At 46.0% G+C, this 20,499-nt stretch overlaps 1 protein-coding gene across 1 annotated transcript in view; it reads left to right on the top strand.

Annotated features, from left to right (window-relative positions):
* LOC141258886 (b(0,+)-type amino acid transporter 1-like) overlaps positions 1-20,499 on the top strand; it is a 53,561-nt gene that overhangs the window by 22,113 nt on the left and 10,949 nt on the right. The window contains exons 2-6 of the mRNA XM_073674110.1: positions 3,759-4,509; positions 5,716-5,849; positions 7,006-7,135; positions 7,711-7,835; positions 9,137-9,224. Of these exons, the coding sequence (XP_073530211.1) occupies positions 3,790-4,509; positions 5,716-5,849; positions 7,006-7,135; positions 7,711-7,835; positions 9,137-9,224 (1,197 nt within the window). The 5' untranslated portion in view covers positions 3,759-3,789. The remainder of the gene's footprint in view (positions 1-3,758; positions 4,510-5,715; positions 5,850-7,005; positions 7,136-7,710; positions 7,836-9,136; positions 9,225-20,499) is intronic.

The raw sequence follows: 20,499 nt of genomic DNA, 5'->3' as shown, positions 1-20,499 counted from the left end.
TTCAGTGAAGGCTTTTGGACACACACTTCTCAATGGATCCTGTGGACCGTAGGTCCCGAACGTTTAGGAAATATCTAATTCAGAGTATCTGAATACGGGTTCTTTGCTGCTGGACAGACCGTGTCACCGGTGCCCCCTGGACCACCAACTCCTCTCTCTCTCCTCACTGGAACTCCTGCAATCAGGAAGTGTCTCAGTTCTTCACTGAACCTGCTCCTCCCACCCTGAGCAACTCCTAAACCCCTTAACTCTTTCCTAACTTACAACTACATCTGCTTTAAGCTATAGTGCCCCCCTTAGCCTTACTCTTCTACTATTCTAATACCCTACCTGCACTCACCTATACTGACCCTATAACTGACACATCAGACAATTGATCATAACACATGTTCACATTTAAAACAGGATATAACATTATGTGCACACACAAAGAAAAGGTGCATGACCAGGTCCTGGTCACCCTGTTACACTGCTATGGGGCCCATGATTCCTATGTACGCCCCTTGCCACAGTCACCTACCTGGAGGGTTCAATGATATGCTGGGGTTCCTCCTCTTGGTCGGGAGAAAGTAAGGACCAGGACAGCACATCTGCCTTGACGTTCTTGTTGGCTGGAAGAAAATGTAGGACAAAGTCAAAGAGGGCAAGGAACAGCAACCATCTAGCTTGGCGCGGGGTGAGCCTTTGCACAGGCTGTAGGTAGGCCAAGTTATTATGGTCAGTGTATATAACAACCAGATGGATTGCTTCGAGTAAATAACACCATTCCTCTAGAGCAGGGGTAGGCAATTGATTTTCCAGAGGGGCCACATGAGAGACCGTGACTGTTGTGGAGGGCTGAACCAATAGGCTGAAATTAACTCTGCTCAATATTAATACTAACATATTAATTAAAATTACTTTATATTAATATTAATTGTATCACTTAATATTGAGCAGAATTAAGTATGCAGACATCCCCCTATATACCGTTTGAGCACACACACAGCCCCCTATATATATCGTAAGAGCCTCCACACAGCCTCCCCATGATCAACATGAGACCCCCATAGCCTCCCCCATGTCCAGCAGGAGACCCCCATAGCTTCCCCATGTTCAGCAGGAAACCCCCTTAGCCTCCCCATCTCCAGCAGGAGACCCCCATAGCCTCCCCATGTCCAGCTGGAGACCCCCATAGCCTCCCCATGACCAGCAGGAGACCCCCATAGCCTCCCCATGTCCAGCAGGAAACCCCCATAGCCTCCCCATGTCCTGCAACTGACCCCCATAGCCTCCCTATGTCCTGCAACTGACCCCATAGCCTCCCCATGTCCTGCAACTGAATCCTATAGCCTCCCCATATCCAGCCACAGAACCCATAGCCTCCCCATGTCCTGCAACTGACCCTTATAGCCTCCCCATGTCCTGCAACTGACCCCCATAGCTTCCCCATGTCCTGCAACTGACTTCCATAGACTCCCTATATCCAGCCACAGACCCCATATCCTCCCCATGTCCTGCAACTGACCGCCATAGCCTCCCCATGTCCAGCAACAGACCCTCATGACCCTAAAAAAAACAACACCACACTAACCTCGCTCCCGTTGCCCTGGTGCTGTGCCTTTGCTCCTGTCTCCAGTGTGCAGCTCCGCTGAGCTGACGCGATGACATGGCGTCATCTTCCACCAATGCAATCACTGCTGTCTACATACTGAGGATGCAGATAGCGGTGACAGTGGGCGGCGGCGAACAGGCGTGGGAGGGCGCGGTGGGGCCAGTGGGTCACTGTTTTCAGCCTACGGCTGTCTCGGTCCGCGTGCCGGACGGGGACACCCACAGGGCCGGATGTGGCCGTACTTTTCCCAGGCCTGCTATAGAGCAACTCAGATAGCCAACAACTCTCGGTCGCCATTCGCGTAGTTTCGTACAGGAGCAGAGAAGGTCTTGGAGAAAAAAACGCAGGTTACCATTCGAACGGAGGAAGACTTCTGTGTGAGAACTGCCCCTGCTCCAGAGGATGAAGCATCCATTTCCAAGAATAATTGTTTGCTGATTTTGGGTCTATGTAGCACAGAAGCAGAGGTGAAGGCTTGTTTTAGGGTCAGAAATGCGTTCTCAGCCTCCAGAGTCCACACCTTACGATTGGTGCCCTTATGGATCAGTGCCAAAATGGAGGCAGTTAGAGAGGAAAAATGGGGAATAAACTGTCGGTAATAGTTGGCAAATCCTAGGAGCAGCTGAATTTCCGTAATGCCATGAGGACGTGGCCATTTGAGAATTGAGGACACTTTCTCTGGATCCATCTTCAACCTCATATCAGAGATAATATATCCTAGAAAAGGCAGAGAGGTCTGGTCAAAAACATACTTAGCGTACAGGCGATTCTCTCTAAGTCTTTGCAGGTCTAGACGAACATTTCTCCTATGAGAAGGCTGATCTGGAGAGAAAATCAGGATATCATCCAAGTAAACCACTACGCAGGAGTAAAGGAGATCTGGGAAGATGTCATTCACAAATTTTTGGAAGACTACTGGGGTATTACTGAACCCAAACGGCATAACAGGGTGCTCATAGTGGCCGTCCCAGGTATTGAAAGCAGTCTTCCACTCATCTCCTTGGCGGACGTTAAGGTATCCAAATGAGTTTTCACTGGACACAGATAGGACAGTATTTTGTTCTGCTGATCACGTTGCTGGGACATGTCTTTGAACAACTCCAAGAGTGGAGAGGTCTTGGGATCAGCGGGGTCCATGGCCTGAGCGAACTGTCACGCTTGTGGATTGTGGACCCACTGTGCCACGGACTGGGGAGAGCCTGGAGGGGTGTAACTAAGAGACCACCTGAGTTTTCACTAGAGCCCCTGATGGTGGGGTTAGACTTGAGCCACAGGTGGACGCCAGGTGCCACTCCAGGACAGATCCCGGTACTGCAGCAGCTGACCCCTAGGGTCAGGACAGATGATATGGACTAGGAGTCCAAGGCTGGACCGGATTTTGGTGGAATAGATATCAGAGCCGATTCAGACTGGGCAGTGTTTCAGGTTTAGGTACTGCAGGTGTGGTTTCAGGTTCAGTTACCGCCAGTGCGGTTTCAGGTTCAAGGTACAGATTCAGACTAGGTTGGCACAGGTATGCAGAACTGGTACTGGTACAGGTTTAACTAGACGGCTACAGGGACCTGACAACAGGATAGCAGCTTGCCGACTGACTAAACACAATAGTTGCTCAAGCACCTCTCAACAGGTGGAGGTGCCTTAAGTACTGCCTCCCAGCTATTGGCCAAGGACACATTAGGAGTGTGCGCTCTGTCTCTTTAAGAGACAGGGAGCGCGCACACCCCAAGTGCGCCGCCAGGGAACCTGCGAGGCGTGTGCAAGCCCTGGTGCACAGAAGCCAGAGTAGAGGATGCGGCAGGACGGCGAGTAAATCTGCGTCCCTGCCGGGAGGGAGGAGCGAAGGCATGCAGTGACTGTGGCATTACACTTAGCAAAGCATGCCCACTGTCACCTGGCATCATCTGCAAATCCTGAAATACCTGCTGGATGAAATTAAGAATCTTTCTGATCTGGATAATTTGGCGCAGCTGACAGTATCATCCGTATGTCCAGTCTCCCCCATCATTACCATAATATATGATTTACCGTCACTTTTTTAATAGATCATTAACTCTGATGAAATAAAACTTGCTATGTTCTTTGTACGTGTCACTTTAATAATTAACTTTGGTGTTAATTGCCAATGTAGCGTTGTCAGAACTCAGTGTAATCTCCTCTCTTTCAGAGGCATCTGATCGGAGGACTCGACAGTCAAAATGGGGACAAGGGAGACCTCCTCACTGTCTGAAACTGGCAAGATCCATCTGAAACGTGAGCTGGGACTGATAAGTGCTGTATCGATGATCGCTGGCACCATGATTGGTTCTGGGATTTTCATGTCTCCTCAGTGGGTTCTGTTTCACATGGGTAGCCCTGGGGCTAGTCTCTTAATTTGGGCAGCTTGTGGTCTGCTGGCTATGCTCGGAGCTCTATCCTATGCCGAACTTGGAACTGTCATTAGGGAATCTGGAGGAGAATACATATACATTTTGAGGAATGTTGGCTCCTTACCTGCCTTCCTCCTGGCGTACACCTCGGTCATTGTGGTAAGGCCAGCTAGCATAGCTGGGGTAACTCTAAGTTTTGCAGAATACGTTGTGGCTGCTTTCTTCCCAGACTGTCCTTCTCCACAAGTCATCATTAAGTGCACAGCAGCTGCTTGCATCCTTGTCCTGGGGATTATCAATTGCCTGAATGTCAGACTTTCCATGTCCATCATGAACTTCTTCACGGCGGCTAAGCTGGTAGTCCTATTGGTAATAGTTGTGGGTGGCGCAGTCCTTTTGGCCAAGGGGAATACCCAGGTATTACAGAACGCCTTTGAGAACACAGCCACTGGTTTTGGCCCTGTTGGGGTGGCATTTTATCAAGGACTTTGGTCCTACGATGGATGGAATAATCTGAATTATATGACAGAGGAACTCAAGAATCCTGAGGTTAGTAGTGATTCTTAATGCGTGCCTGTCCTTTCCCACAAAACCCGTAGAGAAGTATTGTCTTGCTGCCCTCATCCTCCACAAGAAGATAAAACTGCTTTTGGTGAATGTGTTAGTCTAATATGTCCAGGAACTGTCCTAATTCTCATACTCTGTAACACTGCCATTCATTCTGTTTGGGCTGGCGGTTCCTCTTTATCAGCATTTAGCCAGCACTATAGGTGTTGGAACCTCTTTTTCCTTTTTCCCCAACGTGCATTGCTACTGCCCAGAACTGCTACTTATGGAAAAAAATATTATTGTAGGGCATCTATTCAAATGAAAGGGCAACCATGTAATATGTGGAGAACCTCCTCTGTGACCTTCATATGCTTTAATAAGGGATATTGACAGGTTCTCCTAATACCATTACCATGGTACGTGCATAAACATAGTTTCATTACTATTATATACCTTTGAAGACATTGTATGGAGCAGTGATGGGGCGCACACTGACTCTCCATTCAAAGCCTATGGGAGTGACAGAGGAGGCTGAGAGTCATACTTTATAACTTTAGAGAAGTACTGGTTCTCCTTAAAGAGACCAGCTGACTATGGAGTATTATTGGCAATGCTCCATGGGAGAAAGATATGCTAATTAATTTCTCTAGTTCTGCGACAGCTATCTCACAAGTACCACCTAGGAGAGGTAGCTACCCTATTAATCAGTGTCCGACCCTTTAACGAAGAAGCATTGCCAATAAGACTCCATGCTCATCTGGTGTCTTTAAAGAGTTTGTACCAAGTTTTTAAGTTATACCATATCCATAGGAAAGGAGACAACTTCTTGATCATTGGGGTCTGACTGCTGGGACCCCTACTGAATCTGATAACAGGGAGCTCAGACTGAATGGAGCAAAGTTCGAGCATGTGCACCCCCCTCCATTCAGACTCTATGGGACAGCAGAAAAAAGCAAAGTACAGCGCATGCTCGACCTCTTCTTCATCCAGATTGGGCTCTTCAGATGCCTGTAAAGGGATCAGCGAAGGACCCCATGTCCGGAACCCAAGAGATTGGTATAAATAAGGGATAATTTCAAAAGCTGGCACAAATGTACTTCCCCCCCATATATTGCAAATATATTGCAAAAATACATTGACTCATAGAATAGTTACCTTGGCTACTTCATTGTTAATATTCTTTGTGACGTTATATATATATTTTAGGTGAACCTCCCTCGCGCTGTGATGATTGCAATCCCACTTGTCACATGCATTTACCTTCTGGTTAACGTCAGCTATTTTGCAGCCATGACTCCACAGGAATTACTTACATCAGACGCTGTCGCTATCAGTTGGGGGTGAGTTTATCAATTGTGATTTCTATCTGCTATCATGTAGATTATTCTTTTCCTCACCCTCATACTTTTCTTGTTCTCTCCCTAGTTTCTGTGTCTCACGAGCCACCAAGCGATTTTATGACCACGTGAAAACATTCCTAGTACAATTAAGTGATTGATTGAATTCAAAGGTGACATTTAAGGGATTATCCAGGCTTGGGGTTCTAGTCTGAAGTCTATGTGACTTCAAATTTGTAAATCCTCACAGTGCGCAGTTTGTGTGCTGTCAGGATTCCCCGGTGTTGGGAACTGGCATGCTCGTGACTGCAAGTATGTGATTTGCACACATGTGGTTACGTGCCGACTAGACATGCACAGCCTCACTCAGTATAAGTGAATTCAGTGAGGCCGGACGCTTCTAGTCGGAATGTGGCAAAAGTATGCAAATCACATACTTGCGATCACATGACCTATGCCGATAGAATCCTAACAGAGCACACTGTGCGCGTTGTGAGGGTTCTCCAGTCTGCAGTCACATGGAGTGACTTCAGACACGAACACCAAGCCTGGACAGCTACTTTAAATGGTTAATTCCAACATAGCAAGTTATCACCTTTCCACAAAAAAGGTGACAACCTGCTGATTGATAAGGGTCCAAGCACTGGGATCGCGAGACCATCTCCGGGGCATTTCAGGGAACCATTATTGGCATCAGTGGAGGGTCCCAGCAATCCTACTTCCACCTATCTGCAAGTTATTATCCTGTGGATAGGTGATAGCTTGAAGTCTTGGAAATAGAGTTGAGCCAAAAGATTTGCAGAATCCCGGTCCATTTTCTTGACCAGTAATCAAAATAGACGCTCAGTATTTCGGTGTCGGCCGAGGCAGTTCACGAGACCCTCACCCGGCTGCAATAGAGTACTGACATGGATGCTGAAAGAGTCCTGCCAATGTTTTGTCTCAGCTCTAGTAATCACTCTTTAATGATATGCTAATGGTAACAAGTTCCAGTAGATACCCCATTTTATTTTTTGCTATGAAGACCCTTAAATTCATGTACAAGATCTGGCAACAGCCTATCTTACCTTATGCGTACATGCCCTGATCTTACATCTGATTTCCCTAATTCATGTTACTTTTCAGACTTTTTTACCTTTTTATATTCTGTTTACTGCAGCTTGAAGGTACTAGGGACGTGGACGTGGATCATCAGCTTGGGTGTTGCACTTTCTACTTTCGGGTCTGCGAATGGTACTTTCTTCAGTGGAGGACGGGTGTGCTACGTGGCGGCCAGAGAAGGACATCTGGTAATCAACCAATGTTTAAAGTTTTCTCCTGTGTTTGCTTATTTTAGAAAATGGAATCTGCCTGTAAAATGCTTGTTTTCTAAAGCATTTTTATAAGCGTGCATGATCACCAAGAGAACAACCACTGCTGCACATATCAGACGAGCAGCAGAGGTTGTCAAAACCGCACCCCTATAGTCAGAGCTCTGTAGCTATTGCTGGTAAAGCCTTACTATTTGGCACATTGTATGACTACTATTAAAAGAACACTAAATAATGCATTATTCAGGAGAACATTCATGTCCCCATCCTTCTCCAAACTTTGCTGTGTATGGCTGTAAGACAACTGTCTGCAGCGGAAGCCTCCACCCTCCCCTGTCAGCAGGAGAGCAAAAGATCACTAACATATGGGGCTTCAGTTTGCCACCAGCAGAAAACTGGACGGATCAGTATAAGAATCACCTCTGTGTTCTCTACTGAAATTGTGATTTCTAAATTTAAATGTATCTGCAAGATATCATCCTCCCTCCTTTGGAAACCTTCTTCTCTTTTCTCCGAAAATTAGCATTACCCAATTGATTTTGTTTTTTTCACAGCCAGACGCTCTCTCCATGGCCCACGTCAACCGCTTAACCCCATCCCCTGCTCTCATCTTCACATCAGCCATCTCATTAATAATGATAATTCCTGGAGATTTTAGTAGTATTGTAAACTTTTTCAGGTGGGTATTTGTACCTGTTATAAATACAGATGTAACGGCGCTTAAATAGGTTGGACACTAGTTTTTTTTAATGATGGCATATTCTTAGGATACGTCATCAATATGTGATCAGTGGGGGACCGACACCCGGCACCCACCACCGATTGGCTGTTACCGACAGCCGGATGTTCTCACAGCAGCTCCATCAAAACTATAGTGGCCGTGGCTAGGTACTGCAGATCAAACCCCTATTCATCTGCAGTACCTGGCAGCGCCACTATAGAAATGGATTTGGAAAATTTGTGGATACCTCCGGCGCTGCCGATTATTGAAGGCGTCAATTCAAAGAAATTTATTAACTTGCAGTTTTTATAGATGCTTTTCAAAGTGACAGGCGCTTCTTCTTCAGGAAACAACCACATACATACACATTGGTGCCTGTTACTTTGAAACGCGTAGAATAAAAACCACAAATTAATATATTTCTTTGAATTGACGTCTTCAATAATCGGCAGAGCGGGAGGTATCCACAAATTCTCCAGATTTTGATATTCATCGGTTTTGACAACCCATGGATCCCCAGCAGCTGAACATCAACTTAAAACGCTTAATAATACGGATCAGGTTAGAACAATCTGATAAAAATTCTTATCTTTGTTGGATAAGACCCTACAGTATTTGAGCTACTTTCTCCCTAGTGTTTTAACTATAGAAATTGCAAAGCTGCCTTGTTCTGTCAGTATCCAATAATTTTTGGCTGTCGCCACCAAAAGCAGCTGATTGGTGGGAGCGCTGGGTGACATACTCCCGCTGGTTAGATATTGATGGCCTATCCTAAAGCCACGTTCATACATTCAGTATTTGGTCAGTATTTTACATCAGTATTTGTAAGCCAAAACCAGGAGTGGGTGATAAATGCAGAAGTGGTGACGTGTTTCTATTATACTTTCCCTCTGATTATTCCACTCCTGGTTTTGTCTTACAAATACTGATGTAAAATACTAACCAAATACTGAACGTGTGAACGTGGCTTAAGGATAAAGAGAAATTGACAAGCGGAGGATTTAAAAGTTTTGAAATGTTAAAAACTCATCTACTTAGTTGGTACTGTATTACGCTATGGATTTTCTGCACGCGAGCAACATGTGAACTTAGCCTCAATGTTTCTCATGTGACTGTATTACTATACCTAGTAAAGCACATTTACTTGCAGTCCTATGTAACGACACAGATCGCACATTGATACTACTGTATATGTTTCCTACTGTAGTGACATGTCCATATATTATTTATGACTCCTGTTATGTATTGTTTCATGTCAGTTTCACAGCCTGGCTGTTCTATGGTATCACAATTTCTGGCCTCATATACATTAAGATTAAAAAGCCGGACATCCCCAGACCATATAAGGCAAGTAATACAATCTTTTTATTTCTTTTTAATTTCTATATGCAAGTTGCCTCTTCAGAGAGGAGGAGGACTTGAATGTAGCAATCCTAAAAGTCAGTGTTGACCCTTTAACGAGCCTTGTCACAGGACTTAGGATAAGAAGACAAATCAGAATCTCCATTTACAGACATATGTTTCTAGGTGTTTGCTCCTCATCAGTGCAAAGCAAGAGATCTGATTTGTCTGGATGAAAGGCCTCTGACGGTAGTCTAAGGGGTAACGTCTCTGTTTGTCGAGAGTGCCATGCCAGTGTGGGGAGACTTATAGGCCATACAATGCTCCTCTGGGAAATTGAATGCCACCTATTGAAAGTAGGAATCCTAAAAGTCAACATCGACCATTTAACGAGCTTTCTACATGGCGTAGCCTGTAAGTCTCCTCATAAAGTTATGGCACTCTCCAAATGGAGAGATGTTCCCCCCTTTAATGTATAAGCTTTGTAATGGAAGTTTTGATTGCACATGAAAATCTTCACCATCTTCTCCCTTCTTATGGTCAATGCGTCCTGTGGGTGATGTACAGTACAGAACAAAAGTTTGGACACACCTTCTCATTTAAAGATTTTTCTGTATTTTCTTGACTATGAAAATTGTACACTCAAATGTTGTGAATGCAAAAACATTTATTAATACACAGACAATTTGTTCAAACCCAGGTGCAAGGCGACAGTGGTAAGACGTTTCGGCCTCAATTACGGCCTTAATCATTTAGTCGCTTACTAAAAGAGAAGAACATACAGGTGTCAGTACCAGATTTGTAATATCATAATCAAAATCGAAATTCCAATCATATTGTCGAGAAGTATGACAAAGAGGTAGGGGTGGAGGGGAAGGCGGGGTGGGGAGGGGGGAGGAAGGTGGAGGTAAGGAGAGACGAGGGATAAGGTGTTGGGGTTACATATAGTATCATAGGCGGATTATAATGAGGGCAGTCTGGGCTACCGCCTGGGGCCCCGGGGGCCCAAATCCAGACTGCCCTCATATAATCCTTTGTGCACCGACATCTGCAGCTCGGTAGCGTCTAGAGTGGAGTTGATTTTTTGAGGGGATGATGTCACCGGAAGGGGCAGGGCTTCCTTCAATCCAGTGAAGACCCGATAGCAGGAAGCAGCGTGGAGCTGGAGCTGTGGCTGATGAAGCGGACAGAGAGGCTGCATGATGGAGCTGTGTGCAGGTGGGAATGAGGACACAGGGCTCAGTGTGAGTGGGCTGAGGATGAATTTTGGGTGCAAAGAAGTGTGGATAATGGTATTGTATGGGGGCTGCATGATGGAGGGTTGTATAGGGAAATGGCCACTTCTACTTGTATAAGGCTGCTTATGGGGGGGGCTTTCACAGGAAAAGGGTTTATGTTATATGCGTGAGGCTGCATGGGGAAGGTGATGATGGGCTGTATAGAGAAGAGAGGGATGATGAAGGTTTGCGTGGAGAGAGGGGATGATGATGGGGGCTGTGAGGAGGGGGGATGATGATGATGGGGACTGTGAGGACGGGGGATGATGATGATGGGCAGTGAGGAGGGGGAATTATGATGATGGGGGCTGTGAGGAGGGGGAATGATGATGATGGGGGCTGTGAGGAGGGGGAATGATGATGATGATGGGGGCTGTGAGGAGGGGGAATGATGATGATGATGGGGGCTGTGAGGGGGTGATGATGGGGGCTGTGAGGAGGGGGGATGATGATGATGAGGGTCTGTATGGAGAGGGGGATGATGATGGGGGCTGTGGGGGGGGTGATTATGATGATGGGGGCTGTGAGGGGGGGATGATGATGATGGGGCTGGGAGGAGGGGGGATGATGATGATGGGGGCTGTGAGGAGGGGGGATGATGATGATGATGGAGACTGTGAGGAGGGGGGATGATGATGATGAGGGTCTGTGTGGAGGGGGAATGATGATGATGGGAGCTGTGAGGAGGGGGAATGATGATGATGGGGGCTGTGAGGAGGGGGGGATGATGCTGATGATGGGGGCTGTGAGGAGGGGGGTGATGATGATGATGGGGGCTGTGAGAAGGGGGATGATAATGATTATGGGGGCTATGAGGAGGGGGGATGATGATGATGGGCTGTGAGGAGGGGGAATGATGATGATGGGGGCTGTGAGGAGGGGGATGATGTTGATGATGATGATGGGCTGTGAGGAGGGGGAATAATGATGATGATGATGATGGGCTGTGAGGAGGGGGAATGATGATGATGGGGGCTGAGAGGAGGGGCATGATGATAATGATGGGGGCTGTGAGGAGGGGGCATGATGATGATGATGGGGCTGTGAGGAGGGGGGATGATGATGATGGGGGCTAGGAGAGGGGATGATGATGATGGGGGCTGTGAGGAGGGGGAATGATGATGATGGGGGCTGAGAGGAGGGGGCATGATGATGATGATGGGGGCTGTGAGGAGGGGGCATGATGATGATGATGGGGGCTGTGAGGAGGGGGGATGATGATGATGGGGGCTAGGAGGGGGAATTATGATGATGATGGGGGCTGTGAGGAGGGGGAATGATGATGATGATGGGGGCTGTGAGGGGGATGATGATGGGGGCTGTGAGGAGGGGGGATGATGATGATGAGGGTCTCTATGGAGAGGGGGATGATGATGGGGGCTGTGAGGAGGGAGGATGATGATGGGGCTGTGAGGAGGGGGGATGATGATGATGATGGGGCTGTGAGGGGGGATGATGATGATGGGGCTGTGAGGGGGGATGATAATGATGGGGGCTATGAGGAGGGGGAATGATGATGATGATGGGGGCTGTGAGGAGGGGGGATGATGATGATGGGGCTGTTAGGAGGGGGGATGATGATGGGGGCTGTGAGGAGGGGGATGATGATGATGGGGGCTGTGAGGAGGGGGGATGATGATGATGATGAGGGGCATTGTGGAGAAGGGGGCTGTGGAGGGGGAGTGATGTGGGGCTGTGCGGGGAAGGGTAGTTGATGCTGGATGGCTGCAAGGGAAAATGAGTAATGTCACTCTTGTGAGGCTGCATGTAAGGTGGCTGCGTGGGGCTGCGGGATGTGTTGTGAAGGGAGTGATGCTACTCACATGGGGCTGCATAGTGAAGGGGATAATGTCACTCATGTAGGGCTGCATGCTGAGTGCCTGTGTGGAGAAGGAGGTGATGTTACTTGTGTGGGGATGCATGCTGAGGCTGCGCAGGGAGCTATGTGGGGCTGATACTGTATATAGGTAGTTAAATGAGTTCTCATACTGAATCTAGGTAGCTATGTGGGAACTCATACTGTACATAAGGAGCTTTGTGGAGGCTCAAACAGTATGTACGGGGCTGTGTGGGGGCTCATACTGTATGTAGGGGCTATATACCTCACGTGTCTGTGAGGTACAGTGGTGGCCAAAAGTATTGGCACCCCTGCAATTCTGTCAGATAATACTCAGTTTCTTCCAGAAAATGATTGCAATCACAAATTCTTTGGTCTTATTCTCATCATTTAATTTGCTTGCAAGGAAAAAACACAAAAGAGAATGAAGCAAAAATCAAATCATTGATCATTTCACACAAAACTCCAAAAATGGGTCAGACAAAAGTATTGGCACCCTCAGCCTAATACTTGGTTGCACAACCTTTAGCCCAAATAACTGCAAACAACCGCTTCCGGTAACCATCAATGAGTTTCTTACAATGCTCTGCTGGAATTGTAGACCATTATTCTTTGGCAAACTGCTCCAGGTCCCTGATATTTGAAGGGTGCCTTCTCCAAACTGCCATTTTGAGATCTCTCCACAGGTGTTCTATGGGATTCAGGTCTGGACTCATTGCTGGCCACCTTAGAAGTCTCCAGTGCTTTCTCTCAAACCATTTTATAGTGCTTTTGGAAGTGTGTTTTGGGTCATTGTCCTGCTGGAAGAGCCATGACCTCTGAGGGAGACCCAGCTTTCTCACACTGGGGCCTACATTATGCTGCAAAATTTGTTGGTAGTCTTCAGACTTCATAATGCCATGCACACGGTCAAGCAGTCCAGTGCCAGAGGCAGCAAAGCAACCCCAAAACATCAGGGAACCTCCACCATGTTTGACTGTAGGGACCGTGTTCTTTTCTTTGAATGCCTCTTTTTTTTTTCCTGTACACTCTATGTTGATGCTTTTTCCCAAAAAGCTCTACTTTTGTCTCATCTGACAAGAGAACATTCTTCAAAAACGTTTTAGGCTTTCTCAGGTAAGTTTTGGCAAACTCCAGCCTGGCTTTTTTATGTCTCGGGGTAAGAAGTGGGGTCTTCCTGGGTGTCCTACCATACAGTCCCTTTTCATTCAGATGCCGACGGATAGTATGGGTTGACACTGTTGTACCCTCGGACTGCAGGGCAGCTTGAACTTGTTTGGATGTTAGTCGAGGTTCTTTATTCACCATCCGCACAATCTTGCGCTGAAATCTCTCGTCAATTTTTCTTTTCCGTCCACATCTAGGGAGGTTAGCCACAGTGCCATGGGCTTTAAACTTCTTGATGACACTGCGCACGGAAGACACAGGAACATTCAGGTCTATGGAGATGGACTTGTAGCCTTGAGATTGCTCATGCTTCCTCACAATTTGGTTTCTCAAGTCCTCAGACAGTTCTTTGGTCTTCTTTCTTTTCTCCATGCTCAATGTGGTACACACAAGGACACAGGACAGAGGTTGAGTCAACTTTAATCCATGTTAACTGGCTGCAAGTGTGATTTAGTTATTGCCAACACCTGTTAGGTGCCACAGGTAAGTTACAGGTGCTGTTAATTACCTGAATTAGAGAAGCATCACATGATTTTTCAAACAGTGCCAATACTTTTGTCCACCACCTTTTTTAGGTTTGGTGTGGAATTGTATCCAATTTGGCTTTAGGACAATTCTTTTTGTGTTTTTTCATTGAAGACAAATTAAATGAAGAAAATAAAACCAAAGAATTTGTGATTGCAATCATTTTCAGGAAGAAACTGAGTATTATCTGACAGAATTGCAGGGGTGCCAATACTTTTGGCCACCACTGTATATGGATGTTTTGGGACTTAATTACGCTGCCACTTACCTGGCCATTTATGATCTGAAGGGTTACTAGTATCTAAATATTATAAATGTTTATTAAATATTATCTGATCACCTATTGAGAATGCCTGGTCAGTTAGAGTAGTGGTCGGTCTACAGAGGGGCAGTCGACGAGGAGCGGGGGCACAATACTGTGTAAACTTAGGGTGCCAACCTCCGCTGTCAAGAAGGGAATTGTGAAGGGCAAAACTAGTCCCCAACTCCCCCCATTTCTGCTCTTTTTTATATCACTGTTTTTCTGTGCTATGTGTCTGTATTTATGTCTGTATGTTTTGGGGTTTTTAAACTAAATAAAAAGAGAATTTTTCACGTTTTTTTTTTGTCAGGGCTTACATGTATAAGGGCCCCATAGGTTGATCACTTTGGTTGTTGATTGAGGGGGCTATGTGGGGGCTCATATTGTATATAGGGGGATGTCAGGATACTTAATTCTGCTCAATATTAAGTCATACAATTATGAATAATAATTATTTTTTACTAGATGGAGGCCCGATGCTATGGCATCGAGAGGGCGGTAATATCACGATGGGGGCAGGCTTTGCAGCGTTGAGAATCTCTCCCCCCATGTGCTCACCCACCTATCCACTCTCTCTTTCCCCCATGTGCTGACTTCTCCCGTCTGTGCTCTCTTCTGTGACCTGTCTACCCCATGTGCTATCCCCCTTGTCTGCTGTCTCTCTCCTTCCTGTGCTGTGTTCTCCCCTCATGCGCTGTCCCGTTTGAGCTGTCTCCCCCCTGTGCTCTGTCTCTCTCCCCCTGTGCGCTTTCTCTCCCCCCATCTGCTGTCTTCTCATCTCATGTGATCTCTTCTTTGACCTGTGTACCCCATGTGTTCTCCCCCTTGTCTGCTCTCTCTCCACACCTGTGCTGTCTTCTTTCCTCATGTGTTCTCTCGTTTGAGCTGTCTCCCCACCCAGTAAATCAGACTGCCGCCATCTTTGTGCAGGCAGATAGCGGCGGTCACATTAAAACTGCGCATGTGCTCCTCCTGTACAAAGATGGCGGCGGTCAGTGAATCATTCAGCTGATCCCGGAGGCAGCGTATATGACGTGTTCGCGACGGTGTTCCGCTGGTGGTATCACGCAAGAGGCTGGTACCACCAGCGGTTTCCATATTGAGACACCCATCCTTTGGGTGTCCCAAAATGGCTGTTGACGAACTTCTGCCTCTTGGAATTCTGGGATCCGGACACATCTGGACGGAACAGGATGTGAAGACATTACAAGGTACTACTATGGTAATATTGAGCAGAATTAATTTCAGCCTATTGGTTCGGCCTCCAGAACAGTCACGGTCTCTCACCCCTGCTCTGTTATGTATGGCGCTGTACATAAGAGAAAAATTTGCGTGTGTTACTAACATGACCTATCACATGATCTATCAAATGGTATCATGTGACATGTCACGTGATACATCCAGTATCTGGGGGGGGGGGATGCAAGTCTTCTAAACTGCCCGGGGCCCTGGCTACTTCCCTTTGGAAGTGCATTGAGGTGAAGGGTACATTGCTGGAAAAGGAAGAAAAAAAAAACCAAAAAAAAACCACAACTCTTTAAATCTCTTAGTTTGCGAGTGTGAACGAGCTGCGTGTGTCCGGAGCGTAAGTGCGAACGAAAGTAAGTGTGTGACTTGTTTTCAGTGAAGAGGTATTTGGGAATCCTGCAGAAAATACCTGTGTGAATTGCGGTGAGTGCTGCATTGTGACCTGCTGAGTGCTTTTCTACCTGTTTAGATTTATTGGGCTTTTTAAAACCTATTTTCTCACTACAGTTTTAGTTTCTTAGTTTACTACCTGTGTATTTAAGGGTTAACTACATTGCACTAAAATCCTGAGGTGTAGATTTACTCACAAGGGGTTAATTAAGGGGAAGGGGTCATAATTAAGGGTTTATAAGGGGCGGCTGGTTGGACATCAAGTCCTTTGGAAGTGCATTGAGGTGAAGGGTACATTGCTGGAAAACAAAGAAAAAAAAACAAAAAAAACAAAAAAAAAACAACTCTTTAAATCTCTTAGTTTGCGAGTGTGAACGAGCTGCGTGTGTCCGGAGCGTAAGTGCGAACGAAAGTAAGTGTGTGACTTGTTTTTCAGTGACTTTGGATTCAGGGAGTTTGGAAGGGAGGACTTAGGACTGAATTGCTGACTGTATTTCATTCTTTCTTTACTTTACTTTTTACTTAATTAATCCACCTGACCTACTTATCTGATTCCCCCTTCCATACTTGATACTTCACTGATCCCCCGCCGATATCTAATTGATACACTTGCACATCCCTAATTGATCCCCGTCCATACACCTATATATAAATAATTGTGTTTTGTACTTGTATATATATACTGACTGTATCCCCATATTTAGAATGACGTCCATGTTGGCCGGAGCCGTGCAGTGTACATCTTGCGCAATGTATGCATTCTGTGAGCAACCGCTCGAGGATCCATACTGCTGCGAGAGATGTGAGCATATCATGCACTTGGAAGCCCAAATTCTGGATCTAAGTGCTCAGATAGCGGTACTGAGGAGCATCGACAACATGGAACGGAGTTTGCTGCTCACCAAGCAGACACTCAATGGGTCAATACTGGGGGTGGAGCATAGAGGGGAAGTGCAGGCTGAACAGGCAGGGAGCTGGATAACAGTTAGGAGGGATAGAGGGAAGAAGTATAGGAAGGCTGGTTCAGAACCGGCATTATTGGAGCACGACAGATCCTCTGACCGCCGGGGGAGTGTATGCTCCAGTAATGAGGGGGAGGGGGGAAGTGTAGGGCAGGCAAGACAGGTTCTGGTAGTGGGTGACTCTATTATTAGGGGGACAGACAGGGCAATCTGTCACAAAGACCGGGATCGCCGAACGGTGTGCTGCCTCCCTGGCGCTCGAGTCCGGCACATCGCGGATCGGGTTGACAGGTTACTGGGTGGGGCTGGCGAAGACCCAGCGGTCATGGTCCACATCGGCACCAATGACAAAGTGAGTGGTAGATGGAGGGTCCTTAAAAATGATTTCAGGGACCTAGGTAGGAAGCTTAGGGCAAGGACCTCCAAGGTAGTTTTCTCAGAAATACTACCAATCCCGCGAGCCACACAGGAGCGCCAACGGGAAGTTAGGGAGGTGAATAAGTGGCTAAAGAGTTGGTGCAAGGCAGAAGGGTTTGGGTTCATGGAGAACTGGGCCGACTTCGCGGTCGGCTACAGGCTCTACCGTAGGGACGGGCTGCACCTCAATGGGGAGGGTGCAGCGGTGCTGGGGAAGAAGATGGCTAATAGGTTGGAGGAGTTTTTAAACTAGAGACGGGGGGGGGGAACCAAGGAAATAGGTGGGATGTGAGGCAAGCAAGGGGGAAGGGGAGAAGTGAATATAATGAGGGTGGAGAGGGGGGTGGGGATAGTACAGTTAGATCGTTAGAGAAGAATAGGATGCTAAATAACCCCAAAGTTTTATCTTGCATGCTGACCAACGCAAGAAGCCTGACCAATAAGGCGGATGAGCTGCAGGCGCTTATATCGGAGGAGAGGTATGACATCGTAGGTATAACAGAGACTTGGCTAGAAGATAGCTACGACTGGGCGGTAAATTTATTAGATTATAGTTTATTTAGAAGGGACCGGAAACAGGGGAAAGGCGGAGGAGTCTGCTTATATGTAAAGTCATGTCTAAAACCCAGACTAAGGGAAGATATAGGAGAGGGAGAAGAGGGGGTCGAGTCCATGTGGGTAGAGATAGAGGGAACTAAAAATAATAATAAAATATTACTGGGGGTCTGCTATAAGCCACCAAATATAACAGAGGAGAATGAGAATCTGCTATTAGGACAAATAGACAAAGTAGCAAAACATAATGAAGTGATTGTAATGGGGGATTTCAACTACCCGGATATTGACTGGGAAACAGAAACCTGTAGATCTCAGAAAGGAAAAAGGTTCTTGACAAATATTAAGGATAATTATCTCTCCCAACTAGTGCAGGAACCAACGAGAGGGAAGGCCGTGTTGGACTTAATATTGACTAATAGGCCTGATAGAATAACTGAGGTACAGATAGGGTGGCACCTAGGTAATAGCGACCATAATATTATCGACTTCAAAATGCCCTTCAGTAGGGTTATCAATAAGGGAACAACAAAAACATTAAACTTTAGGAGGGCGAAGTTTGATCAGCTGAAAGAAAGCCTTCAACTTATTGACTGGGACAAAGTTCTTAATCAAAGGAATACGAATAGTAAATGGGAAACCTTCAAAAGAATTCTGAATACTCCGTGCGAGAGATATATACCGTATGGGAATAAAAGGGCCAGAAATAAGAGGAAACCAATATGGTTGAACAAGAACGTAAAAGGGGCGTTAAATAGCAAAAAAGAGGCATTCAAGAGATTAAAACAGGAAAACAGTAAGGAAGCACTAAAGTGTTACAAGGAAAAAACGAGAACCTGCAAAAAACAAATAAAAATAGCGAAGGAGGAAACAGAGAGACGTATTGCTAGGGAAAGTAGATCAAATCCCAAACTGTTCTTTACGTATATAAATAGTAAAAGGATTAAATCGGATAATATTGGACCGATAAAAAGTGAGGAAGGCAAAATCATAGAGAAAGATGAGGATAAAGCTAATCTATTAAATAATTTTTTTTCGACAACTTTCACAAAGGAAATCGAACTAACAGGAAAAATGAGAAGTGACAAGCTTAATCCTCCACTAAGTATGACAAATCTAACCCAAGCTGGGGTACAGAAACGCCTCAGTAACATTAAAATAAACAAATCACCAGGACCTGATGGCATACACCCACGGGTACTAAGGGAACTAAGTAATGTGATAGACAGACCGTTATATCTTATATTTAAGGACTCTGTTGAGACTGGGTCTGTGCCACTTGATTGGCGACAGGCGAATGTAGTGCCAATATTCAAAAAGGGAGCGAAAAGTGACGCCGGAAACTATCGGCCGGTGAGTCTGACGTCCGTTGTGGGCAAAATTTTTGAAAGCTTCATTAAAGAGGCAATTACGCAGCATCTTGATGCTAATAATCTTTTAATCCCGAACCAACATGGATTCATGAGGAATCGCTCCTGCCAAACAAACCTGATTGACTTCTACGAGGAGGTTAGCTCTCGATTAGATCAGGGGGAACCAGTGGATGTCGTGTATCTCGACTTCTCAAAAGCGTTCGATAGCGTGCCACATAATAGCTTGGTATACAAAATGAGAATGATGGGGCTGGGGGAAAATGTCTGCAAGTGGGAAGCTAACTGGCTAAAGGATAGAAGGCAGAGGGTGGTTATAAATGGAATATACTCAGATTGGGTAAGCGTCACTAGTGGGGTACCACAGGGGTCTGTACTAGGCCCAATGTTATTTAATATCTTTATTAACGACATAGTCAACGGGATAAATAGTAAAATATCAATATTTGCAGATGACACAAAGTTATGTAAAACAATTAATACAAAAGAGGACAGTGCAGACCTACAGAGGGATTTGGATAAGCTGGGTAGGTGGAGCATTAAATGGCAAATGAGGTTTAACGAGGAGAAATGTAAGGTCATACATATGGGAAGGAAAAATGGAAGTCACCAGTACTCACTGAATGGGAAATCATTGGGGAATTCAGAGATGGAGAAGGACTTGGGCATCTTGATTGATAGCAAACTAAATTGGAGTTCCCAAAGTCAGGCCGCTGCTGTAAGGGCAAACAGGGTAATGGGATGTATCAGAAGAGGTATAGCTGCAAAGGATGAGAACATTGTTCTTCCACTGTACAAAGCACTGGTCAGACCACACTTGGAATACTGTGCTCAGTTATGGGCCCCAATATATAGAAAGGATATAAATGAGCTTGAAAAGGTACAAAGGAGGGCAACAAAATTAATAAAGGGAATGGAGGGACTGCAATACCCAGAGAGGTTGGCAAAACTAGGACTATTCAGCCTGGAAAAGAGAAGGTTGAGGGGGGACATAATAAATGTGTACAAATATATTAGGGGACAGTATAGAGATCTTGCCCGGGATTTGTTCAAAAGGAGGGATATTACGGTAACAAGAGGGCACTCACTAAGACTGGAAGAGAAAAGGTTTCAGCACCAGCATAGGAAGGGGTTCTTTACGGTAAGAGCAGTGAGAATATGGAATTCACTGAGTGAGGAGACGGTAATGTCGGATTCACTACACCAGTTCAAGCGGGGACTGGATGCATTTC

Source organism: Phyllobates terribilis, unplaced genomic scaffold (assembly GCF_046119375.1).
Source record: "Phyllobates terribilis strain yellow unplaced genomic scaffold, ASM4611937v1 Scaffold_3__8_contigs__length_932513732, whole genome shotgun sequence".
NCBI lineage: Eukaryota > Metazoa > Chordata > Amphibia > Anura > Dendrobatidae > Phyllobates > Phyllobates terribilis.
The sequence above is the reverse complement of the archived record's forward strand: the minus strand, read 5'-3'. Positions and strand labels throughout refer to the sequence as shown.